Here is a 26752-nt window from a genome sequence, read left to right as displayed (position 1 = left end):
CTCCTAGCTGAATGGGCACACACGACTGATGAGCCTTGACCACCTCACTGGGGTAAAAAAGCCCTGCCAGGCTCGGCAGCGCACTCCTGTAAGAGGCCTAGGAGGCTGAGGCAGGAGGATCGTGAGTTCAAAGCCAGCCTCAGCAAAAGAAAGGCACTAAGCAACTCAGTGAGACCCTGTCTCTAAATAAAATGCAATATAGGGCTGGGGATGTGACTCAGTGGTCGAGTGCCTCTGAGTTCAATCCCCGGTACCCCCTACCCCCCCACCAACAAACAAAGAAAGCTCTTATATAGCCCAAGTCAACAACGAGCTAAAGGAGGGGGCTCTCCACAATTAGCCATAAAACTTAAAACAATGCATAAGTTTTAAGTTGCTGCTCTGCGTAGCACAATGATCTCATGCCCTCTTGCTCTTTGTCCAGTCTATCCTTTTATACATATAAATTATGCTAATTTATAAATCAACTCTCCCATAAGTCTCATGTAGAGATAAAAGTTACAGTGTATATAAGATTCAGTAATAGCCACAGTATCAGGAACTGACTGAAGGGATCTACTGCAGAAAAGGAGGGACTTCGCATAACACAATATTCCACACATTCCCGACACAACCCTAATGACATCCTGTACCACTTAGAAACCTTCCACGACTCTCCACAAAGCAAAGATTCCTAAGGAAGACAGCCTGGGTACTACCTGCCATCTTCCCCAGCATCAGTAGTGAGCTGGCAAATGTTTAACAACCAGCACTCAGGAAAGAGGCCATGACTTGCAGCATTTGCAGATTTCTGTGGGACAAATACCCCTCCGATGCCTCACGGTGATTTAATGTCACCAAAGATGATGACCTGAAGGCAAAGTCAGGAGGAAGTGCACACCACTGGCTCCATACACAGCCCGCACTGTCCCTCCCTCATAACCCAGGGTCAATCCCTGCACTAGGTGGTGAGCGGCAGGGACACAGAATCTAGGTGGAATCACAAGGGCAATCCACAGGGCTGTCACCAGCCATAGTCCCTTCAGCGCTCCTGCACCACCAGCCTGAAACCCCACAGGGCTGGATGTTATCTCATAAGCAGGTGCCCTACAAGATGGTGCTGAGACAGAGGAGGGAAAGAAGGACGGGTTCCGAGCGTGCCACCTCCTGGATGCCGCAGACACAACACAGACAGCAGCCCTGAGGATGGTGTCCGCACACATGCTGCCTGTGCAATCGCGCTCCCTTGATCTGCTCTCCCTCAGCACAGTCACCACCGGAGCCACTGCCAGTGATGAGTGGCAACACTGGGGGCAATGCAGGTCAAGTTCAAATCCCTTTAGAGCCCAGGCCTAACATCCCTGGTGTCCACCTGGAACTCAGCATCCTGTGCCAAGTGGCCACTCACTCTTCACTGGCAGTGACTTATACACACAAATGTGTACCAGCTCCACAGGAGAAGGGGAGCTGGACAGGCAGATGGACCGTTCCAGGAGGTAGTAGAGAAGGACCAAAGGAAAGAGAGGCAGTGTACGCTACAAGTGGTCTAGTGATGTCGTTTCCTCTGATTCAATCAAATGAGCAGACCTGTACTCTGCATGCACTGACTGGAGTCACTGTAAGAAACGATCTGAAACATTGGACGGAGAAGTCTCAAGGCCATGTGTGGCCCAGCAGAGCCCAGGAGGCTCCCCACAGACCCAACTGGTGTCACTCACCTGCTCTGTCACACCTCCTCCAGGACCAGAACTGACCATCAGCACCCACTGTCTGCAGTGGGATGCGAGCTGCGAGAGCTAGGCCCTTCTGCCAGCTATCTTAGTGGCCGAGGCCCCAACCACCATGCCCGTCAGACACCTGCCCCATCCCTGGAGAGTGACAAGTAAATGACAGGGACCCCGAGATGTAAATGCCACCTCTGCCCACAACAGACCAGAGCCCCTGGAAGGTGACTTCACCAAGAGAAGGTTCTGTTTCAGGGTCTACAAGAGGCCCCAAGTTGCTGAGCATCCAGAGGTGCTGCAGACGGCCTGCAGTCAGGGGCGGCTGCAGCGCCAGCACAAGGCCACAGGATACCCAGCTTTCAGACTCTTTGTGAACAAACAGAAGGTGCCTTAATTTTAGAGTTACCCAAAGAAAATAACTTCAAGGAACGTTTTACTCCTCGTTGTCACAGTCATAGACCTGGGAGGCCCCTTGCCCTGCTCAGACAGGAAAGAGGATTCCCTGCTACTTCAGCACCTTCCGAGGGCACAGGAAGTTCTTTCCCAAGGTGCCTGTCACTGAGTGCAAACAGCAGTGAGATCTGACTCCTTGTCTGTCACAGGAAGCTTGTGTGTCCCAACTCTACTGGCTCTGCACCCAGACACCCCAGGAGACACCCCCAGAAACTGAGCACAGCCAAGTGGCAGTGCCAGACAGCTGTGTGCCTCTCAGAAGATGAGAGCCTGCCCAGACTCCAGCACCAGGGCTCCTCAGCCCCAAATGTGGCCGAGTGCCATTCCTCATCCCTCCAACCGACAGGGTTGGGGGGATCTCGCCTGTCCTCACTCACGGACCACATCCCCTCAGGCATCCCCACACCCCTTGCCTCACTGGACCTCACAGAAGCTGCTCTGCCATCCCCCTTAGTAGGAAATGGCCTTGGAAGGTGACCTGCCTGTTCCAAGCCAGGGGAGCCTCAAGCCTTGGAAGGCAGTAAACTGTGACCTGTTCTGAAGAACAGGAACCCCACATTCAGACAGGGTGGGTCCTGGAGGGAAGAAGGGCCTCCTCACAACAGAAGGGCAGCTGCTGAGGACTCTGCAACCAGCAGTGCCATGGACCCTCCAGGAGAAACCAGCCTGGACAAGGGTCTGCTGCATACAGGTCTGTGGGGGACAACAGGCTTCACCTCAGAGTTTTCCACAGGACAATCACTGACACAGACACGGGGAGGCCAGAAAGGCCTCCTTCCAGTGACCCCAGGAGCCTCAGCAGGGGCTGGCAGGTGGGACATGTTCTCCTGCTGGCCAGCCAGCCTCCCACACTGGGCCACCTGCACTCCATCACCAGGAGGCAGCAGACAGACCCAAGTTAAGTGAGGCTCTGAAGAACACCCCTGGGGGTCACTTCTAATATGTCCGTATTGTGAAGCGCACAAGAGGCTGGGGCCCTGCTGCCGGCCAAGCCCGGGCAGCCTGCTGCAGGCCCACTCTAGCTGCAGGGCAGCCCTGGGACCACAGGGAAATCAGGCCAAGTCCACAGACCATCAGTGCCTTGCCTGTGGATAGATAGGTCCTGGTCATGGCGACAGTGCGCTGGTGCCACAGAGCACACTTCACCACACCTCTTCTCAGGACTTGTGGCCCCTTCTCCGCCACACCAGCAAGGCCCCCACACCCCAAGCGCTCTCTGCAGGCCAGGAGGCCAGTGTCAGGCCACGCCCTCTAGTCCCCTGTAGGCTGATCCAGTGTACACCATGCTCTACCCCATCTAGAAATGAGCTATACAATCCATTTCCCATCCCCATCCCAGCCTCCTCTGGTGACACAAGCCTCTCTGGGTGCTCACAGGCCTCTTGGAGTAAAGAAAACCAAAAACAAAGCCCTCTTCTTTGTCCTGCCTAAGAGCACAGTGTCCCAGGCTCCCACAGCTCAGGTCCTGCTCACTGCTGTTTTCTTCCACAGACTGCTACTCGGAGGCAGCTGAGACCCCAGGTACCGCCACAGGGATAGTGAAGGTGAAGTCAGCAGAACCAGTGAATCCAGAGGTGAGAACAGCACAGATCAGGAGTGGGAAGAGAGGGCAGCAGGAGCCACACTCTGCACCATGGTCTGCAGGACAGCAGACAAGGTGGCCAGAGGCTGGCCCTGCAACGCCAAGGTTCAAGCCACTCTGGTGGCAAGGAGACCTCCTCTAGGCTTCCACAGGAGTAAATCCTAAGAAGAACCTCTTGGAATCAAAGTGGCTGCACCTGGGGGCAGAGCAGCCCCAGGGCAGGCAGCTGTGTGGGGGACAGAGGACCCTGGGGGGTGAGGGCGGGCAACGAACAAAGGACGGGAACTTGGACACTCCTGGATCCACGGAGGGGCTGTTCCCACTGTGCTCATGGAGATGCCCCAGGACAGCAGAGTTCCAGAACCCAGCAGAAAGGTGTGTCCCAGCAAAGCAGCCAGGCACTCTGAACATTCACTACCCTTTCTGGCGCATCCCTGGGAGGAGGGCATGGTGGGGCTTCTCAGTCATCTCTGAGACAGACTGCAGCAGGAGCACACTCAGAACACGCAAGGGAGCATCCTGAGGTCAGCTGCTGAGGGAGCCTGAGCAGCTCCAAGACAGATGGGCCAGCCACAGGCCACCACAGTACAAGAGGCCACCTAGGCAAGAGCATCAAGCATATGCCCACCCACCAGAATGCCCACACCCACATCAGGTCTGGGCTGCTCTGCAGGCCAGCAGGCACTAGGAGCCTGCCAGCAGCCCACCCAGGGCTCTCAGGGACAAGACAGTGCACATGTAGGACTTGAGGGCACTGTGCCCAGTATGAAAGTTCCTACATTCTAGCAACCCAGAGAAACCCTGTAGCAGTTGGAAGGGCTGGGCACATGGGTGGCAGCTAGAAATGGAGTCTCAGAAAAAAGTGGCTTTTCTGGAACCTCAAATGCAACCCTTTGCTGCTCTGCCAACACAAGGGGACACGTGAGTTTGGAGAGGACAGCAGAGAGGATTCAGGCAGCAGGAAGCAAAGCCTGCTGCTCCCCAGACAGGAAAGAGGAGGATGGTGGCATGGCTTGCTCTGGGCTTGGTCTGGCGGCCAGGCTACAAGGGCGGCATAAGGAGAAGAACCCAACATGCTGCGGAGGCCAGGCTGCTCCCAGCAACAGGGCTCTTGTTTTCCCGCCTGGCTAAATCCACCCAAGCATGGGGCCACAAGTCCCAAGCATGTCAGCATGGCCAGAGCTGTAGGGTTTCCTTTCATTGTAAGCCTTTCTATCTGGCGAGTCCTTTGCTTCTCGGACACATACCCCTGGTTGTCCTGTTGCTTCAGTCAGTGGGCAGATGACAGCAAAACATCCCACATCAATGGCACATGGTAAACTGTCCAACCACAATGACCCCACACATGGACACAAGACAGGATGCAGTTCCTTCCAAAGCTCTGTCTTCATACCCAGACACTGGGAGAGCAAAGGGCAAGATCACCGTGCAGATTACAGATCCAAGATGAGCTGCAAGGATCCTGGAAATCACAATCAGGAGGGCAGCACCAGAGTAACACGGGGTGGGACTGGGTCTCTCCACATCTGCAATTCAAACATTTAAAGGGAGCTGAAGGCATTCCTTGTTCTGGAAATGCCCTGTGCAAATCAGGTGAGGAGAGCACCTCAGGCCCCGGAGCCACCCCGAGTGGCCCTTCCAGGCTTCCTGGGCACCAGAAACTGCAGCCTGACTCAAAGTCACCAGGCTCATGCACCCCGTGTCCAGTCACAGACTGTCACTTGCTGGGGACACATGGCACATGACTCAAACAGCAGCTCTGTGTCCACACCTCATCTCAGCCTGAGACAACCCATGGGCCCATCTGTTCCCATGGACATAGCACCATGGATGCCAGAACCAAGCTAATGAGTGACAACACAAGTGCCCCTGAGCCTGCATTCCTTCTGCTTCCTGCTAGCTGTGTGCACACCGGGCTGCTCTCACATGTCCTCAGCACAGAGCCTAGGCCACCCATGCAATGTGGAGCAAGAGGGCAGTTCTCTGCTTATGGCTGGAGTATGCTCCAAGGAGGGTCATCGAGAGGCTCCTTAGCAGAGCTCAGAAGGGGGAAGGGGACCATGCAGTAGCAGGTGGTGGGATCTGATAGCCCTCAGCCCCACACACGCAAACCCTCACCAACAGAGTCATATAGGAGCCCTGGATGAGAGGTTCAAATCCCTCCTGCGGCTTCCCCATGTGTACTCAGGCAAGTCTCAGCCTCCGGCCAGTCATCACTTTTGACCTCAAAGTCACTGTAAGGATAACATATGGCAAAGGATATGAGTGACTCAGTCAAACATGGGAATGTGCGCAAGCTCATGCAGCAGGGTGCTCGGTGGGACCTGCACCCTTCCCAGGCACCCACATTTGGCTGGGTACAAGAACTGACTCCTGATAAATATATGAAGGGTGTCCACTATTCAGTGGAGATCACCAAGGTTCTCTGTCTGGGGCAGGATGGCTTAGGAAGTCATCAAAGGGATGAATGGTGTCATCCCAGCTCACTGATCCTTTCTATCCCCCTTAATAAATTCTGCAAGTCTGTGAAATCCAGACCCTACTGGCCTTCAGAACCACCAGGGGTGGTTTCCAGAATCCCTAGGCCTCAGGGAGGCAGTCCAGGGCTGCAAGCCCCTCGGTATGGTGAACTTCATGTCAGAACTGCAGCTCATCTTTGGAGGGCAGCAGTGCCCAGAACAGGAGCACAGGTATCTGTTGCATGGTACTGGCTCAGGTCAAAGGCAGAGTCAGGCTGTGGCTTCACCAGGCTCAGGGTCCTAAAGGTCCTGGGCCCAACTCCACAGTACCCCTTAGTGCAGATCTGGCCAAGGCAGGTTGTATGAAAATAGCACCTTTATTTGTCACAGTCCCAGTAGGATAAGGTCCAGGGGGCAGTGGTGGAGGGGAGGGTGTCCTTCCGGCCTCATCAGAGCCTGTTTATGGGGCGGCTCTGGGCCTTTCTCCTCACAGACTCCTAGGGCCTTAGGCCTGGCCGGAGAAGGTCAGGATCCAGGGAGGTCTCCCGTCTCTGCACCTACACTATCTCCTCCCGCCCCAGCACTATCATGCTTCCAGTCTGGATCTTGCTGCAGCATTGGATAGAATGTCCTGCCCCATGTCTGGCTGCAGCCCCTGCCCCATCGCCTTCCTGTCACACCCCAAGGGTATTGGCAAAGAAGACCCGAGCACAGTGGAGAGGGAGGGCCAAACGTCGCAGTGATGAGGATGCTTGGCTGCAACACAGGACTGGAACGTGAAGCCCAAGTGCGGGCCAGCCCCACACGCTGAGGGCCACCAGACCTGCAGCTGAGGGCATAAGGAACCCGGGGACTACCACAGGTGAACCTCTGAACAGGGGACAAAGTTGAAAAGATGTGGCCTCCAGTGCGTGGGACCAAAGCTTTTCCTAAAAGTGGTGAGATAGGAAAGTGAAGGACCTACGCAACAGTGGACTGCCTTTACCTGGACTACGCTGGCTGGGACATGCCCACCTGCAGGCACTGCCTCCTGTGCTGTGCTCCTCACGGTGAGGAAGGTAAAATGCTCACATCTTCTCTGCAACTCGGAGCCATGAGCAGAAACAACGTGGGAATCATTCCAAAACCAGACCACGGCCTCCATTAACAGAGACTATCTATCAAGAAGGATCACTCAATCTGGAAGCCTTCACTTACAGTCCAGCTACCTAGGCTCAGCTTGGAAATAAAGCCAAGTGCCACTGACAGCACGGAGGATCACAAATGTTCATCATCAAGAAGAGGGGGCTCAGCAAAGGAAACAATCAACAATGTGAGAGAGATCCCATGGAGGGGAGAACATCTTTACCACTCACACATCAGACAGAGCACTAATCTCCAGGATAGATAAAGAACTCAAAAAACTTAAAACCCAAAAAATACATGACCCAATTAATAAATGGGCTAAAGAACTAAACACACTTCTCAGAAACAAATATATAACTGGTCAACAAATATATGAAAAAATGTTCAACTTCTCTAGTAATTAGAAAAATGCAAATTAAAACTCTAAAATTTCATCTCACTCCAGTCAGAATGGCAATTATCAGGAATACAAGCAATAGTAAGTGTAGGCGAGCATATGGAGGAAAAGACACTTTGCTGGTGGCATTGCAAACTGGTGTGACCACTATGGAAAACAGCATAGAGATTCCTTAGAAAACTTTGAATGGAACCACCATTTGACCCAGCTATCCCACTCCTTGGTCTATACCCAAAGGACTTAAAATTAGCATACTACAGTGATACAGCCACATCAATGTTCACAGCAGCTCAATTCATAATAGTTAAACTATGGAACTAACCTAGACATCCTTTGACAGATGAATGGATAAAGAAACTGTAGTACGTGTACATAATGGAATATTACTCAGCTTTAAAAGAGAATAAAATCATGGCATTTGAAGGTAATGGATGGAGTTGGAGAATATCGTGCTAGGTGAAGTAAGTAAGCTGATAAGTGGATGCTGATCCATCATGGGGAAGGGGGCGTGGGGAGAACGGAGGAACTCCGATTGGGCAAAGGGAGGGAGGAGACATGGGGCAGGAATGATGGTGGAATGAGACAAACACATTACCTTAGGTACGTGTATGACTGCATACATGGTGCTACTCTACATTGTGTACAACCAGAGAAATGAAAAGCTGTGCTCCATTTGTGTACAATGAATCAAAATGCATTCTGCTGTCATGTATAACTAATTAGAACAAATTTTAAAATTTTTCCCTATCTTGAATATAGTGGCATATTTTGACCTCAATGATTATTGAATAAATGACACATACTGCAAAATAAAAAATAAAAAATGAAGAAGAGGAGGAGGCTGAGTACTGAACCACCCAGCCTTGCATGTTTCAATTCAGAACACTCAGGTGGCCACAGGCCACGCTTGAGCACCAAGGGTAAGATGGCAATTGTGGTTCTGCCAACCCACTCCTGGCACCTCTCAGGGTTCCAGGGAGTTAAGTGTGGGGCAGTGATACCCAGCGGCCAGAGCCTGTGGGGCGAGCACTTCCCCTGCTGCACTCCCTGCAGGGCGTTGGCCAAGAGGGAAGCAGGGAGCCCGCTGGCCCCCAGTGCACTGTGACCGACGCCCTACACTAGCCAAAGGCCATGAAGTGAGCCCGGTGGGTGACTGATGGTCGCAGGCTGCCACTCTTCTAAGACTGCTGAGTGCAGGCTGGAGAAAGACCTCTTGGCTTGACTGGCAGCATCCTGTCTTCTACTATAGAGCAGAATGCCCCTAGCAGTCACAGACCAATACCCGTCAGCTCGAGGTCTTAAAAATGTGCGATCCTTCTCTCCTGCAAAGGATTTAAGTGCAAGCTGACCTGAAGGCCACTTGCCCCAAGATCCTCCTGGGACACTGTCAGCTCAAAAGCAGGATAAAAGCTGTTCCTTGGCTTTTTAAAAAAGAATCCCTCTCACTTGCTCTAGAGGAACCACTGAAAATTAGCTTAACTGGGCTTCACTGGGAGGCATGAGAAAGAGCAGCAGGGAAATGCAATAGGGGTGAGGCCCAGAAAGGAGCCACGGACTTGTCCAGGCCCCCCTTGGCATGGAGATGTGGCCTGATTCCTGGGTCCTGAGACAACAGCTTAGGACCTGAAAATAAGGAACCAGGACGGGAATTTGCAGCAAAAGCTGGTGGAGCAGCAGGCAGGGAAAAAGCTCTGGCACTGGGTGGACCCCAGGCCCTCAGAGGTTGTCAGGCCAGCATCCCATAATCCTCTGGCTGTGTCATCTTCAAGTCAAGACTTAAGAGCCCATGTGGCTCAGAGGGACAGCAGTGCCTCCTTCAGCGACTCTAACAACTCTGAGGTATGGGAAATATTCCAAGACCGTCTCTCTAGATCAAGGCTCAGCAAGCAGGAGACAGTCTCTATACTCAGAATGACATGTTTAGGGGCAGAAGTCAACAGATCAAGGGGCCACGGGAAGTGAGGCTGAACAGGGACACGAACCATAAGATAAGACAATCTTCAGACACCATTATGGTTTATATTTGGAAAGTCCCCCAAAGTCTCAAGTACTCAGAGGCAGGGCTTTGGGAAGTGATTAGCTTGTGAGAGTTCCAACCTGATCAACAGATTAATCCATTTGGTGGAATAATCCATTGATAGCTGGTGAACTTCAGGGAGGAGGGACCTCATTGGAGGAAGCAGAAGGGCAGAGGCAAAACCAGGTAGGATCCTCACCCACAGCCTTCCTGGGCCTCCCACGTAGGGGAAAGGGCTGGGGAGCACTCCCACGTTCAGACCATCCCAGGATGGACAGTGCTGGGCGCAACATGGAGATCATCTAGGCTACAGGGAAATGAAACCAGAGAGGCAGGACTCTTGAAGTGGGAACAGCACAGAACCACCTGATGGGCTCCATGAAAAGCCACCAGGGTGTACACAAAGACCTGAGAACAGCCTGAGGGATGCTGGCTACTGTACCCATCATCCCCAGCAACAGCACAGCAACCCAAGTTCAGATGCAGGGGTGGACCTGCACATACACCACATTTATTCTGAATACATGGAACCCAGGAACATATTCCTTATATATCATTTTGTGGGTTACAGTGCTCAACTTCCTCTATTTCTTTGATTTTTTTTTTGTACCATAGAATGTACCCTTCTTCCCAAAGATGCAATAAGATGTCCGTTTAGATTTTTGATTGAGAGTGCATTATATCAACTTTACTTGAGGTGCTATGCCATCCCATGCCACAGTGAGTGCTCACCTGGGTGCCACAGGCCTCAGACTATAGAGGGTCCGTTGAGCCAGGATTGCCATTTAATGAACACCAGTAGGCAGTCATCAGTCATAACAGGAAATAGCCACATCCAATGGGGAAGGCCACAGGCGGACGGGCCTGGGGACAAGGCTGTGACGAAAGGAGCCCAGGATGTGGGCGTTCAGCCCGAGCTGGCACAGGGGGCTTCCCAGAACATCAGCTGGGCTCCTTCCCAACAGGTCCTCAATTACATGTGTGCTCTGCCAATCATCATACTCAATTGTCTCAAATGAAATGCCACTATGGCTTCCAATGTTAGACCAGCCACCCGGGGGCCCAGTGAGGCTGCGTGCTGCGGGGAGGCGGCCACGCCGAGCGCTCCCCCAGCCCAGGCTGCTGATGGACACTCTGCTCTCCAACGGCTTACCTTGTAGGAGTAATAAAAATATTTTCACTTAGGCAGTAATAAAGCTGAATCTAGTTTACTAGCTGTAACTGAATTCTATTTTGAAAGAATAAGTCAATTTTAACCTCACAATGTAGTCATGACAGCTTTCAGAAAAATTTCATTAAAATCACATTTAACCTGAATTAAAAGCCCAAGAAAGGGAAATTGTACAAGTAGATAAAGCCATTTTAGACACAGAGGTAAGAGTATTCTCCAGTAACAAATTCCAGAATTTTCTTCCTTGAGGGAGACAGTATAAAGTGTTAATAATAATGGCCATTGCGGTCCTTGGTCCCTGGATTTGGCCAGGCATCCCTGCAGCTGAGGAGCCAGCCTCAGGAGCCAGGGCCAGACCAGGGACCCTTGAAGCTCAACAAGGTCCCGCCTCGAATGAACCCCCACAACTCCCCCACAGCTGGCTGCCTGCTGTGGTTAGGCAACAAAGGGGGCCACGCCTGCACGAGGCTTAGAACACACCATCAGCACTGTCACCGGTCATGTGTACTGACTTCCCACCTCACACTAGGCTAGCACACACATTAAGTGAAAACTTTTCTCCTTTTTTACAAAAACGCAAAAGTCAACAAAGCAAATCTATTGCAAATAAAATATGAACTTGCAAAAAAAAAAAAATGGAAATGCACCAGGCGGGCTGCCCAGAGCCCAGGCTGCGACTGCCCGCTGCGAGCAGTGGACAAGGCAGGCCAGCGGTGCTCAAGGACCATTCCAGTGAGGCCACACAGGCTCCACCCTCTCCTTTCCTGCTCTAGTCCTCAGATTACTTGTATTTACACTAAAATAAATAAGTAAAGCATCATTATTTCTCTGAAATTCTAATTTAACTGGGCACTCTGCTTCATTTGCTAAGTCTGATATCCTGAACCCTTAGAGGCCGTGGGGATGCAACGATCAGGCAGGCAGGGAACATTACCCCTATTTTACCTTAAGGCTTCAAGCACAAGCACAGTCTGAATAAGAAAAGTGAGAAAGTATATTCCTGCAGGTCCGTTCCCAGGGAGCCCAGGCGTCAGCTTCAATGCTATGGCAGAAACACCTTGGGGTGGTGGTGGGGGGTGTGTGTCACACCTACTGATGACCTTAGTTCAGACTGGTCATCTGGACAGTTGCTCCAGCCACCCCACCCACCACCACCAGGGCCTCTCAGCCTTGAGTGCCCTCGGAACAGCTTGAGGCAGAGCCACTAGATCTGGGCTCCGGGAGCACCATCCCAGCCCACCCCACTCCCTGAAGCCACACCCACAGTCCCTGTGCCCCCCAAAATAGTGCCCCAGGTTCCTCCATGGAGCCAGGGTCACCCCCAGTGGGATCACTCTCAGGTGTGAAGCAGTACTTTAACTCATTTTAAGTCTTCTGAACGAGAAAACAAGAATGGACATGACCTGACACACCTGCTGAAGCCAAATGCTTTCAAATATTTTTTTAAATACTGAATTAAGTTCTCCTTGGTTTCATTCATCAAAATATGGGGCGAATACTTCATCTACGTAGACCTCATCAGTGCCACAAAAAATGCAAGGCCCTGAACACAGGTGGGGCTCCCAGGGTGGGCAGTGGCCCGGTCTTCCACACAGGGGCTCCGACTGCGCCATCAGCAAAGCCAGGCCTGGAAGCCAGTTCTTCTCTGGTTGTTCTACCTCAAGGACAAGAGGGATCACATGACCCAGGAGGTTCAGATTAGACATAATAGACATGATGACCACAAAATGTATAGATACTTCATGAGGATTTCCTGCAAAAATGTAAAATTTCACATTCAAATATACATAAGCATTCCAGATGTCACCAGGAGGGAAAATCTCATCATGTGCTTTACAAGTTGTGTTTCTCCCAGTCAGCTGAAGTGTGGTTGGAGAGTTAACATGTATTTATCATTGCAGCAATGAATTACTAAGTAATCAGTGAAAAGTGTTGATTCTATGCAAAAAAAAAGTCCTTTAATAACCAGAGAACAGACTGACAGTTGATACAAACATTGTAGGCAGGTAACCTTAGAATGAACATCATATCTTCTCTGAGCTACAACTGCTGTCAAAATTTAAATGACAGGGAGAGTGGGACAGAGCAGACGATACTCTAATTCTGCCTTCCATGGCGCTGTTGGACACATGCCTGCCATAACACACAACAAAGCAAACTTTAAGACACATTTAATTTCTAATCATTAAATTCCACTTAGTCATGAGCCTTGATTCAGGAATTTTTCAGAAAAATTATTCTTCCTGAACAAGCATTAGGCCCTTAGAATTTCCCTACTTACATATTTGATACAATTATAAAAATGAATCAAATTTTGTATAAACTCCAGATTTATGCTGCTGTCTCTGAAATCTTTTCTATGATGGTGACCACAGTGCTCACCATCAGCACCCACCAACATTGGCCTCCTATGGAGGCACTTCTCTGTCCCCCACCTCACTGTCATGATGGGAAACAGGCTGGCCAATGACACCCAAATGGGCATCATGTGCCAGTCTCTGTGGGAAACACCTCCCTCCAGCAGAGGCACTGGATGAGAATATTCTTGACGGTAGCTCCCTCAGCCTGTATGCCACAGTAGGGGCAGGACAGAATACAGGCCCAGCCAGGTCTCAACAGTCACACTGAGTGAGAAACAAATGCTGCTTCAAGATGCTGAGACGGAGAAGCTGTCCACTCAGAAAGCAAGCCTGGGCCTGGCCTGATAACAGCGACTCAGACCCCTTACCCAGCCATTCCAAGTCTGACCAGTGTGCACACCTGATGCAGTCCTGGTGCCAGGTCATGTGCTCAAGCAAGGTATGAGCGTTCAGGTCTCACCTGCCATGCAGAAGCAGACACAGCATGCACAGGGTCTGGCAGGAATGAATGCGGGTCACTAGAGTGGAGGACGCCACTATTGGCAAGAAAAACAGGAGGACAGGAGGAGAGGGGGCACTAGCAGGTGCAGGCACCAGAGGACAGGTGGACTTAAAACACACCCCGATAAGGAAATGGCATGACACCTCATGCCAACACCAGGACACCTGCTTCTTCCTAAGTGGCCTCCACCAGCTGTGGCCCACCCCTCTGCACGCCCGTTTCACGCAGGGCGCTGGAGTTCTACATGCCCAGGAGCAGTCCAGAGGCAGACAACAGTACCAGCAGCACCCTGCTGCAGAAGCAACACGTCTCCACACCCCACGGCACCACCAGGAGCTACCTGACTTACCACAAGTGCCTTGGTACGTGCCCAGTCAACTCTGACAGCAGGTGGTGTTGAAGAGCCGAGGGGTGCTGGTACGCGTTTCCCAAAACAACTGGTTCTAGGCGTAGCCTTGACCCAAACATCTAACCCACCATGACCACCATGGAGGGACTGGGAAGTTCAAAAGCCAGGGAGGGAGGAGGGCTGTAACCACCTCCAATTACAAGAGCTGTTTCTACTCGATATTACGTTTTTCTACTCAGATGCAAGGTGCCCCCCAAGAGCTCATGTGTAAGACCATGCAAGAGTTCAGAGGTGAGGTGACTGGGTCCTGACAGCCTTAACCTGATCCGTGGATTAACCTGCTGATACAAATCAACTGGGTGGTAATGAAGACTGGCAGGGTGTGGCTGGAGGAGGTGGTCTCAGAGGTGTGCCTTGGGGGTTCTAAGTTCTGAGCTTCCTGGTGTGATGTTCCTCACCATGCCCTTCTGCATGATGTCCTGCTCCACCCTCGGCCTACAAATCTGAAGGCAGCTCTCTATGGACCAAGACCTCTGACACTGTGAATACCAAATAAACTTTTCCTTCTCTAAAGTTGTTCTCATCAGGTCACAACAGTGAAAAAGCTGACCAAACACCAAGTAATCCACTTCTTCTAAAAGAAGAAAAGAAAAAGTGTTTGATCAAGAACCCAAACAAACAGAAAACGTGTTAGGTGAGGTTCTGACAGCACCATAAATGCCAGAACCCAGCCCCTCCCTCAACCCCACCCATGTTACTTTGTGAGTGCTGCTGGCTGAGATGCTAGTCCTAGTCCTCTGACCCCCGGCCTTGACCCCTGCCTGCATCCTGCCCTCCCACCAGCAACCAGAGTTGTCCCAGGAGAATCTGATCCTGAAGATGGGGCAGGAGGGGCCTGTGGGAAACACCTGGACACAACAGTGTTCCTATGCACCAGAAACCGCTCCTTGCATGCCCAGCCACAAGGAAGTGCTACTCTGCAGAAATGAGACCCTGGCCCAGCTGATTCTAAACTGACCTAAGAATCAGCTCCTGTGAGGCAACTGATGGTCAGACACAGGGTTCTGCTATGGACACAGCTGCCATTCATCCAGAAAGTCTCAATTCCTCTCAATGACCCACTAGCCAATGTCCTGACCTATGAGATATCAGACTTAACATCTCAGTCTTTCCATATCCTGGAAAGGGCCTTGTCTTTCTTGTGGTGATTTATCTGGATCTGTCCTTTCTTTGGCAAACTTAGGGTACAAGACGATGTGCCTCTCCCCACAAGCTGACCTGGGTGGGTGGTTTGCCTGCTTACAGAAATCTGAAGTTCATAGGGACCATTCCCTAGTTATGCTGCAAGGGAAGTTCACATGTGGCTTTACTGCTTTCCTTCTTGATTTATACAGTTTCTTGGAGGCAGTGTAAAACAATTCAGATTCAGATGTAATCCTGGAATATTGAATTCACTTTTGAAGGATACCTTTGGTGGATATAGACTCCAGGGAAACAGTTACATTCTTTCTGGATTTTGAAGATACCCTCAGGTACATTCTATTGAGAAGTCAATTCTCAATAAACAGCTATTTTTAGGGAAGCATTATTCTTCTCTGATTGATTTGAGAATTTCTGTGTTTAATTAAATTCACTTTGATGAATTTCCATTAATTCGCCCCAGGATCCACTGGCCTCTAGAATCTGTGAACTTCCATAATTTTGGAAAGAGGTCATTCATCATTTCATCACTCTTTCCTTAGTTCTAAAACCCCATAAATATATATCAGACTTTCTAATTATATCCCTACACTGCTTACTTTCTGCATTCTCATGTTCTTAACTCTCCAAGTTTCACTGGGCTATTTTCCTCTAACCCATTTTCTAGTTCACCAATTTTCTCATTAGCTGTGTCTAATGTGTTAAGCTTGTCCGTGGGATCTTTATTTTTGGTTACCATGTCTTTTAATCCCAGAAAGTGTTTTGGGTGATTTTTCAAATCTCTTATGCAAAAATCATATGGTCACCTATTCCCCACAGATACTTTCAAACTTCTTTCTTCATACATAGGAAGCACAGTGATTTTATAGTATGTGCCTAAGGATTAAAAAGCTCAGGTGCACCTGGCTCTGTTATCTGTTTTCTCTCGATTAAGGAGTCTTGAATGTGCAATCAAGGTCATTTCATTTGAAAAGAAAATATTTGTAGGAACAATTTAAGTTGTGGGGACTCCCTCCTGAAAAGAGGTTGTTTTTACTTTTCACAAGCCTTCTGAGGAACTCCAGTCCAGAAACTCCACAACCCTAGTCCTACACTGCCTGAACTAGAGGCTATGTGAGTCCTGAGAGCTGAGTAGCTTGCACCACAACCCACATCTCACCTTTCCAGCTGTCAGGAAGTAAAGGGGCATTTGCTGATTCCCTATTCTAAGTAAGCCAGGTATTACCAACTTGCCCCAGAAGACTGCCCAAACTACAACACCCTTTAGGGTTATTCTTTCAGCCTGGGTGCTGTGCTTCTCTCCTGAGGTTCAGGTACTATGTGGTCCAAGAAGTGCTTGTTTCCTTCATAGCAGTTTGATGATTTTTAAGAAACTTCTTTTCTTTTGTTTCCCTTTTTGTTTGTTTGACAGCTCTTAGTTATTTTCAGTGGGAAATTTGGTTGGAATTATCTAGTGTGCCTCACTGAAAGTAGAAATTCCTCCTCTTACCTTCTCCTCTAATTCTAAATTACATGGCTCCAGTCACCATCTCTCATTATGTGGGAAACTCCAATTTCTGCCCCAAATTACAGGGGAAATCCTGGACTTTTCACCAGCCAGCTGCCTCTCCTGCAATGGTCTCTGCTCCCCACCCAGTGCCAACAAAAGGCCCCTGCCCACTCCTACCACACGGCTTCCATGAGGAACACAACTCTCTTCCTTCAGGCACCACACCTTCATGTGCACAGAGCCCTAGAGGTTAAAGGTGCAGAGCAGCACTGCTCAAATTGGGAAACTCTTGAATGTGCCTCTGGCTAATCGTTGGTCACTCATTCCCCACTTCTGTACCCTTCCCCCCCAGACAGGTGCCCACTCTCCTGTGGCCTCCTGCCTACATCTTCACAGTGCCACCACTGGAACACCAAGATTCCCTACTTTGACCCTGCAGAGCAACGTAGCTCCTTTTCTGAATGAGCCACACCTGGACCTATCCACAAACCCTCCCCTTTCTTCACTTGCAAGTTCATAAAGAGTTTTCCCTCACCAAAGTGTCAAAATTTTCTGAAATAAATACTTACTTTCCCTGAAAATGCAGAAATGAGGCAATGGACTTTTTATAAAGCAAATTTTTTCTTCCTAAAATAGTCTGCCCTTAATAAAATCTTTGAGGTCCCCAAAAAAGTTCCAAGCCCACAGATTCTTTCTCCTAGTGCAATGATATGCAGAGGAGTGATCTCCAGAGCCACGGCCCTGGTGCTTCTCCAGGTGCCTGCTGGAGGCAGAGGCTCCCCTCCAGGGCTACTGTGGCAGGTTCCAGACCCTTCCTTCCGGAAAGCTTGGGTGTCCTCATGTTGAGGACAACAAAGAAGTTTTTTAAGCTTCCACAAGAAGAATGGGAAGCAACAGGTCAGACAGCTCAGCGTGTGGCAGAGGGAACCTCCTCACTGTGGAAATAGGCCCTTTAAGAGCACAGGGTGAAGATGCCACACTCAGAAGCGATGCAGAGCTGGACGAATGCTCTACTGAGGACAGGTCCCACTGGGCTGCTGCGACGGCCATTGCCACTCTTTCAAAAACCACCCAACCAATCTGCATCCTGCTTCTTTCTGAACCACAGAACAAGAGAAAATCAATTCAAGTATTTCTCCAAATGCAGCACTGGAGCAGATGAGCACTGGCCACAGCTCTCCAACCTCCAGGAAAATATAAAGTAAGCCTTCTGAGGGGCACAGGAGGAAAAGAAGAGTCTCCTAAGAATGAGTAATTCACATCCACTACGAATTGTAATTCAAAGAACTAAACAGAACGGCAACACTCATAAAACTGCAGGTTGAAGGAACAAAATCCAAGCATAGTCAAGCGCAATCTTACTGTGTGTGTACAATGTATGAACATAATGTACTGACAGAGGCAAAAAAAAAAAAAAAAAAAGAGCAGTATTTTGAATAGATTGGTTGAAAAGTACCCAAATATAACATTGAATCAAATAAAGTATCATTGGAAGAACTGTATAAGACTTCATAATATGGAAATGAGGCAATAACCATCAGCCACAGAGCTAGAAATCAGACTCCATCAGGAAACAGAATGGAGTTTATAATTTGCATGGCTCCACTTTATAATGTCATTCAGGGGCTTCCCTCAGAAGCCTGTGATGACAGGTTTCTCTGCAGCAGGTCCAGTGAGGGCACTTGCACGTGCTCACAAGTCAAACTGCCAAGTCCAAGTTTCAAACAAAGTACAATTTCCCTACATCCAGGGAGATAATTTGCCAGGCTCACCTGGGACACTCTGTGAAAGCACAAGTCTCCTGGGCCGCTCACCACGGCGGGCTGGTGTCACATGTACTCCTGGTTCTGCTTGGCATCACTTTGTTAATGCTCTGTTCATTAATTTAACAAACTATCAGGAGAATACGCCTGGAACGGTAGCATTATCTCTCAACTTTCATTTAATTAAACTCTGCTAGTGCAATATGACAGTCAGCACATCAAGGGGGAATTATTTTAAGGATGAAGGTAAAAAGTATTCGAAGTCCCCACTTAAACATGGAAGCATAATCTAAAACTGCCAGAGAACACACTATAATTTTTGTATAATATTAAAAGATGTTATTTCCAGACTTGGTAATTAATTGGATTCCATGGAGAAATTATTCTAACTTCCTTGATAGCAAAAGCATGCACAAAGCCAGGGAAGAGAGTACCAAAGGACAGCCATAAACAGCCGTCCCCAGCTCAGTGAGGAGCAAGGCTGCCTGCACAGAAGGAACTCACGGCATTCCTGCCACACTGCCTGAATCCTGATCACCACGCTGGGTGAAAGGGGCGGGGCAGGTTCCTGTAAGGATTCACAGGGATGAGCCCCAGCAGGCTGGGTGCCACTTGTCCTGTCCCACCAATGTCCAAGGCCACCTCCCCAAGCCTTCAACCAGGCCTCTTCCCACCCTCAAAGAGGGGTGGCTCAGGAAGCCAACTCACCGTCAATCCGGCTCACGAGTTCTTCCAACATCTTCACTTTCATTTGAATCCCAGGTTGGGCAAAGGTGTAGTTGTCCTAAGGAAAAAAAATAATGTGTATCATGTGCACATAAAATAAAACTTGAGTTTCCAAAAAGGAAACAAGCAGTTGAAATAACTTGAGAGTAGTGAATGTTTCACAACCTCACCAATCCCTAAGCCGCTAGATTTTAACCTGAGAAACAGGAGGACAGGAGTGCACACAGCAGTACTCCCGGGCCTCGAGGGAAAGCCCTGGAGCACACCTCAGGAATGTGGACGGTGCGCTGCTGTGTGTAAATGTAACATATTTACATTTAAGTTGAACAAACAATTTAAATGTGTAGCTCATCCCTCTCCTGGGCTAACCCACCCCCTGGTACCAGAACAACACACACTCAGCCTGCCAGGGGCAACTTATGGATCTTCCCAAAATTTGAACTCTCAGAAGTGAGGGTGTCAGAGGCTCATGTCAATGTACAGGACTTCCAGGCCCTAAAGGGGCCTCATTCACCCCAGTGAGACCTCAGCACCCCACCAGCTGAGACACAGTGGCAGCAAAAGGTAGGGGAAAATTATAAGCTTGAATGCATCTGAACCAAACAGGCATAAGAAATTTTGGTCCTGGACATCAGTTCCTTTGAACATATCATTTTTGGCTCTGAACTTAGAAAGGTTAGCCTATTCTTCTAGGCAACTAGGTAACAGACCAAGGTTTATTTTTAAATCTGGGACACATTTATACAGTGTCATCTAACCTCATGAAGGAGTTTCTAATGAGCTGGGTTGAACAGCACAGCTGGTAGAATTAAGGATGAGAAATAAACTAGAGAGTGGTTTGCAGCCTCAGGTGCAGAGAGGCCCTGCAGATTATCTAATGTCCTGTTCTGACAAATTTCAGAGCCATCAGGAGCACACTCCAGCAGCCCACAACCTCCAGGGTTGTCCCAAGAGAACACCTGAAGGAGCAGGTGCCTCACACTAGACTGCACTGAGCTAAAGCACTGTGCATCTCCTTGACTACCCAGCTAGCTGACCAGGGGCCTAATGGCTATGCAAACAGCAAGCTGAAGAAGCTGAGGGTGACTCTTCCCCCAGACCTGGAGTCTGCTTCCAATCGGAGGGAGCTTAGCTGGTAAATCTCCTGTCCTCTACCTCCAGAAGCACCTCTCCAAGGAGACAATCCACTATACCCAGGAACAAATGGCCTGGGGTGCAGCCCCCCATTGAGTCTCAGAGTCAGCTATTCCCTGGAGGCTCTGCTGCACAGGAGGACAAAGGCCCAAATGGCTGGGAGGCGAGCCTGGACAGCTTTGGGACTCATTCAGCTGGATCACATTAAGATAGGTCAAGCCACCTCATTCAGCAGGAATAAAGTTATTCTTTGGTCTCTCTCTCTCTCTCTTTTTTTTTTCCCCAATTTGTTCAAACCCAGGGATGGAAAATGGGTTGTCGAAAATCCAAACAAAGAGAAAAGAACAACACCCAGAGTCTACAAAAAGAAAAAGGTTCCTATTTCAACAAGGCCTGCCAACACTACCAGGTACGCCCTGGCAATCTGACTGTAGGCTGGAGCAGGAAGACCACAGACGTGACCAGCTCCAAAAGCAAAGGCACATGCTTGGGAGGGCTGTACCTGGCAGGGTGAAGCACAGGCGCCTGGCTGGGCATTGGCTGGGCCTGCACTGGTGAGTGAGTCCAAGATGCAGACTGCCTTGCCCAAGGGCCAGGAAGCCTTTAAGGGACCCATCAAAGAGAGAGAACTAGAGCTGCAGATGCGAGAGCTAGACAGCTGCGCAAGAAGATGTGAGAAGGGCCTCTCAGGGGAAGCACTGACCACACTGGCCTCCACCAAGGCCTCCAGGCAGACCAGGGGCTCACCTGGGGCACTCTCTCCCAGCAGCCCTCCACCCACCAGTACCCCAGGCCAGAAAATAACACTCAGAAAACATCTGCTGTGCGAGTACATGCACAGGCAGCCAACGGAGAAAACCCAGAGCTGAACACTGGCAGAAATGTCAAGGGTATAGACATTAATATCACTCCCTTCACAGGGGCAGCATCATGCATATTCTTTCAAACTGAGATCTTTATTTGGGGTCTTCTTTTAAAAGGGGGCAAATTACAAAGCACTTCGGTTGGAGGGAAGGAAGCAGGTCTCTGGACTTGGCAGCCTTCTGCGAGATGCATTACAGAAAAAACACTGGCATCAGCAGACAGGGCCCTAGGGGACCCCATGCACCTGCACCTGCTGCCCTCCAGTGAGCTGCCCTAGCCACAGCAATAGCACTTCCCAATTCTTCAGAAGAACAAACCTTCCCAAGAGAGCATTTTTTCCCATATATATATATATATATATATATATATATATATATATATATATTTTTTTTTTTTTTTTTTGTATTGTCCCAAGAGAGCATTTTTAGGAGAGTGGACATAAGCCTCCTGGTCAGTTCAGCTGGAAGGGCCCAAAGCACCCCCTGCTAGACCTGCAGCTCACAGTCAACATCTCTGACAAAGCATCTCCCACCTGCACCAGAGAGCCACCTCCCCACAGCCTCCAATGCCCTTCCTGGCCAACCTCACCTGATGGCAATCTGTTCACTGAACACTTACTGATGTCTCCTATGTGCCAGAAAATTAAGTCCCAAGTATCAATGCTTTGGAAAGTACTGGAGTCACCAGGCCTGGGTGCTGCCCCTGCACAGTATGCAGCCAGCCAGTCCCTGTCTGGCATCTGGAAACCGGGACAGGGTGGGTCTCAGCACTCCCTAACCAAGAGTGGCTCGCCGTGCCTAACCACACAGTGTGGCAACAAACAGTGCCTGCTTGACTTCTGGGAGTCTGGAACTTGGGTGCACATCAGGCAGAGTCCCCAGTAATACCTTGAGTCCTTCCTTTGTGTTGTCATGGCCCACAGATGGGGTAATTAAGCATGTCCTCTGTGGCTCCACAGGGAAGGACTTCAGAGGTCCTGGATTCCACTGGACTCCACCCTATTCCCTCTCTTTCAGCTATGAGCATAGCTCAGCTGATCCTGTGAGCCACCACACCAGGCTGGGTCTGGGGTCCTGACACAGCAGGGAGAAATACGGGCAAAGTAACTTCCATTCCCAGAGCTGGCAATCTGCAGCTAAGCAAACACCCATCACACACGTCACATAGCACACGTGTGGAACTGTGCTCCGGGCACCTTGCTGTATGGTACAGAATTGGACTGACCTGGAAGACCACTCTGAGGATAAGGGGCCTGGGGTGAGCTGAGAACAATGGTTCTGAGTGAGCAGGCGAAGAAGGGAGCACCGTATGGCAGTACCACAAGGGCCCTTGGGAGCACAGCACATTCAGGGAGGGAGGAAGGCCCAGCAGCCAAGGGCCCATCCAGAAGCCAGGAAAGGCAAGAAAAAGCCACTCAGCTGGTAAGAAAGATGCAAAGCCATCAATGAGGTTATCGAGGTGGAAATGGGGGGCAAGCACCATGGTTACAGGATTTGTATATGAAAAGACGCTTTGGCTGCACAGTATAGAAACCGCAGAAAAGGACCAAAGAAGATGGGGACATTGGTCATGAAACAACTGCTGTAACCTAGGTAGAAAGATGGTAAGAACATGGCACTGGCTGAAGGTGTACCCAAATTATCCAAGCCATTTCCTTTTGACCTAGGCTAGAGGGGTTTCTGAACTTGAATGTAGGACTTCACATTTATTCCTATTAGGTGTTCAGTAGATTGGTTCTCGGCTGGCATTCTGGGTAGCTAAACTCAATCTGAATCCTGATCATGTTATCTATCACATCAGCTGTCCCTCCAAGTGCATTGGCTACACTGACACTGGCAATGTCTTCATTGTAATCTCTGAGAAGAGGGAAGGACAAGGACAGGGTCTGTAACACACGGCTCAGAGGCCACAAGCAGAGCAGAGATAGAGTATACACACAGCCTGGTTTCACTCCTGGCTTTTCCTGCTAGCTTAATTTCTCAGATTTTCTGCAGAAATGTGGCCTGGTTGCACTATAAGAGGGACATGAAGAGGTTAAATTCACAGACACAGGAAGAAGAATGGGGGCTACCAGGCCCCCAGGAGGGGATGGAGTCAATGTGCCTAACAGGATCTTGGCAGGGTGGATGTCCTGGGGGTCTATTTCCAACGATCTGAACATACAGCAATAGACCTTGTGCTTAAAAACGGTAAGACAGTGTGTGATATGTTGTTTTTACCACAATTTTTAAAAATCCCACCTGGGAAGAGGTTGATGGTGGCGGATTAGAGGAAGCGGCCTTCCAGCCGCTCAGGACTCAGCAGCAGGAACTCTGCCTTCACCAAGGGGTCAAAGGGGATTCACTGAGATTCAGCATTGGACATTCAGAGACTCTTAGGGACTCAAGAAATCTGGGTACACTGAACAAAGGACAGGAGTACATTGGGGCCACACTGGGGACAGTGGCACCCGTTCACCACAGAGTGCACGGATGACACAGAGAGAAACGCAACAGAAAAACCTGCAGATCAGAAAAGCAGCCTGAACTGAGCTGCACAGCAAGCTGGTGTTTGAGAAGCGCCCTGTGTCCTCCACTGGCCCTGGAGACCAGGTAGAGCCATCCTGAGGAGGCCACGCACAGCTGCTGCTGCTGCAGAGTGAGGAGGTCACAGCACACGTCACCACACTGTCCTGGTCCATGCCTGCAGTGTACCCCACAGAACATGGCTGAGCCCGGCACAGAGAAGACTGAGCCAGAGGGTTTGAAGCAGAGATAGGAGGAAGCACAATTCACTCAGCTTGGTGGCCCACGTGACCCGCTGAGGCGGGTGGGGACTCTGAGCAGGCTGGTCAGGAGCTGCAGTGAGACCCGTAAGGCTGCCCACCTCCCCCGCCTTCTTGTCAGGCCCAAAGACCTAGGCCCAGCAGAGGTGGGCACCGGCCCAGCCCCAGGGGCGTGCTGACCAAAGCGGCAGAGCAGATGCCACCCCACACTGCCCCAAATGCCCGACTCTGGCCTCCAGAACACCCACTGAGAGCTCTGCAGCAGCCCCACCCCAACAGCACCGACCTGGTCTGTCTGGACCACAGCCCCATTGACACAGTGGCCACGGAGTCCTGCCTCACACTGTGGCAGGGAAGCTGGGAGCTATGTCAGCCAACAGCCGCACCAGGCCACTCCAGCTGGCAGCTGGGCAGGCAGCAGGAGAGGAGGGTGGACAAGCCCGCCCCTGCTGGCTATGAGGGGTACTCAGCCCACGAGGTGAGGAAGGAGGGCAGTCTGGCAGACAGTGGCCCCCATCTCTGTCCAGGGCCCCGGCCTCCTGAGCAGAGGCAGCTCTTCCATAGGCTCCCTGTACTTTCATGCTGGTGGTACTGGCTGGCCGGTGGACAGACACAACTACACATATATGGGGCTTTTTTCTCATTTTCAACATTTTTATGTAATTTTTACTTGGTCTTTTGAGAGTTAAAACTTCTTGTTTATTGTGTTCTTTTGTTTGTTTCTCTTTCTCTCCTTTCTTCTCTAATAGCCCATCTCTCTTGTTCTCTTTATTTCTTTTGTTTTTTAAATCTATTTTTCTCCTCCTTTTTTAAAACCATCACTTACTATAAACGTTCTTTTATCCTCCTACCACATTTCCTTTTCCCTACATGAACTGTTATTTTACCGTCTTTTAGAACGGCTTGGTTTACAGGATTCCTGCCTCACCATCAGCTATTAGTACTGTGTATGGCAAATGTCACTCACTGGCTGATGACCTAAATGCCAGGCCTACTTTGTGGCTATTTATTGAAGTCACTGTGGCAAGTGCTGACCATGCCATTCCTGCTTTGATGGCAATCAGGATCACAGACGTAGCAGTAGAATCTGGTATTTAGTTCAGTGTTGTCTTCTGCCCTGCGGCTGCTTTCCTGTGAGTGCTGGAAATCTCCTGGGACACGAGGAGTTCAGGCAGGGACTCTCTGCTACTGAGCTGCATCTAAACCCCCCACAAGAGACAGTGTGACTGGCTCCACAGACAAACTGACCAACTCAAACTTCAATAAGAGCTGTGGAGACAAAAAGCCCAAACCAATGACAGGCCCCAAGCAGAAAGAGCTGGAAGTGGGAGGACCTAAGGTCCACTCCTGGACATCCACTCCTATGGTAAAACAGAGGATGGCCACACCTACAAAGGGTCTCCACCTGGCTGCTTGCACACCCAGAGAAAGAGCTGCTAGGGGAAGGAGAGCAACCACAGAGGCTCCCACAGACCCTACTGCACACAACACCACTGCTGGATACCCAAGAAGGATCCCACTCCCGTGTGACCTAGATGGAGAGTGGGATTCTCAAGCTGTGACACAATATACATTGTATCAGAAAAGATTAATAATCACCAAAAAACTAGCAGGGAAACTATATTGCAAACCCCACTTGGAAATACACTGAAAACTGCACAATACCCCAATACACTAGAACCTATCAGAACTTCCTGGACACTGTGAAGGCAGTTCTAAGAGGAAAGATTATAACTAAGAAAGTCAGAAAGGGCCCAAATAAACATTTCATGATTCATCTCAAGGCCCAGAAAAACCAATCTCAAAAGCAGCAGAAGGAAGGAAATATTTAAAATCACAACCAAAATAATGAAAAAATAATACTAGAAAGGATCAGTAAAACAAAGAGTTGATTTCTTAAAAAGATAAAAATTATGATAGGTGGGTACGGTGGCACATACCAGTGGCTCAAGAGGCTGACGCAGAAGGCTCATGAGTTTAAAGCCAGCCTCAGCAAAAAGTGACTCACTAAGCAACACAGTGAGACCCTGTCTTTAAATAAAATACAAAGCAGGGCTGGGATGTGGGTCCGTGACCGAGTTCCCCTGAGTTCAATCCCCAGTACCCCACCTCAAAAATAAAAAAAAAAATAGGTAAACACATGACCAAATTAACTAAAAGAAAAAGAAAGAAGACCCCAAATCAATAAAATTAGAAATAAAAAAGGAAAAATCTCCAGAGACATCAAAGAAATCCAGGGAATCATTAGGGACTGACTACTTTGAAAACTTCCACTTGAATCAAATGGAGAACCTGCAAGAAATGAATATCTTTCTAGACACATTGACCTGCCAAAATTAAATCAAGAAGATATGGAAAACATAAGCAGACCAGTAACAAGCAATGACATAGAAGCAGTAATAAAAAGCCTCCAACAAAGAAAAGTCCAGGGTCAGATGGATTCTCAGCTGAATTCTACCAGACTTTTAAAAAAGAACTAAGGCCAATGCTCTCAAATTATTCCATGAAATATAAAGGGATGGTACAATTCCAAATCCATTTTATGAAACCAGTATCACTTGTACAAAAATCAGAAAATGTTGGGGCTGGGGATGTGGCTCAAGCGGTAGCGCGCTCGCCTGGTATGCGTGCGGCCCAGGTTTGATCCTCAGCACCACATACAAAACAAAGATGTTGTGTCCGCCGATAACAAAA

The 26752-nt window shown here is 49.6% G+C and overlaps 1 protein-coding gene across 3 annotated transcripts in view; it reads right to left on the bottom strand.

Moving 5' to 3' along the window:
- The window catches only part of Tbc1d22a (TBC1 domain family member 22A), a 324253-nt gene that overhangs the window by 104758 nt on the left and 192743 nt on the right, over positions 1 to 26752 (bottom strand). For all 3 annotated transcript variants that reach the window (XM_076853389.2, XM_076853391.2, XM_076853390.2), the window contains exon 10: positions 19279 to 19354. In XM_076853389.2, the coding sequence (XP_076709504.2) occupies positions 19279 to 19354 (76 nt within the window). The remainder of the gene's footprint in view (positions 1 to 19278; positions 19355 to 26752) is intronic.

Source organism: Callospermophilus lateralis, chromosome 4, assembly GCF_048772815.1.
Source record: "Callospermophilus lateralis isolate mCalLat2 chromosome 4, mCalLat2.hap1, whole genome shotgun sequence".
NCBI lineage: Eukaryota > Metazoa > Chordata > Mammalia > Rodentia > Sciuridae > Callospermophilus > Callospermophilus lateralis.
This window is presented reverse-complemented; position numbering and strand designations above follow the sequence as displayed.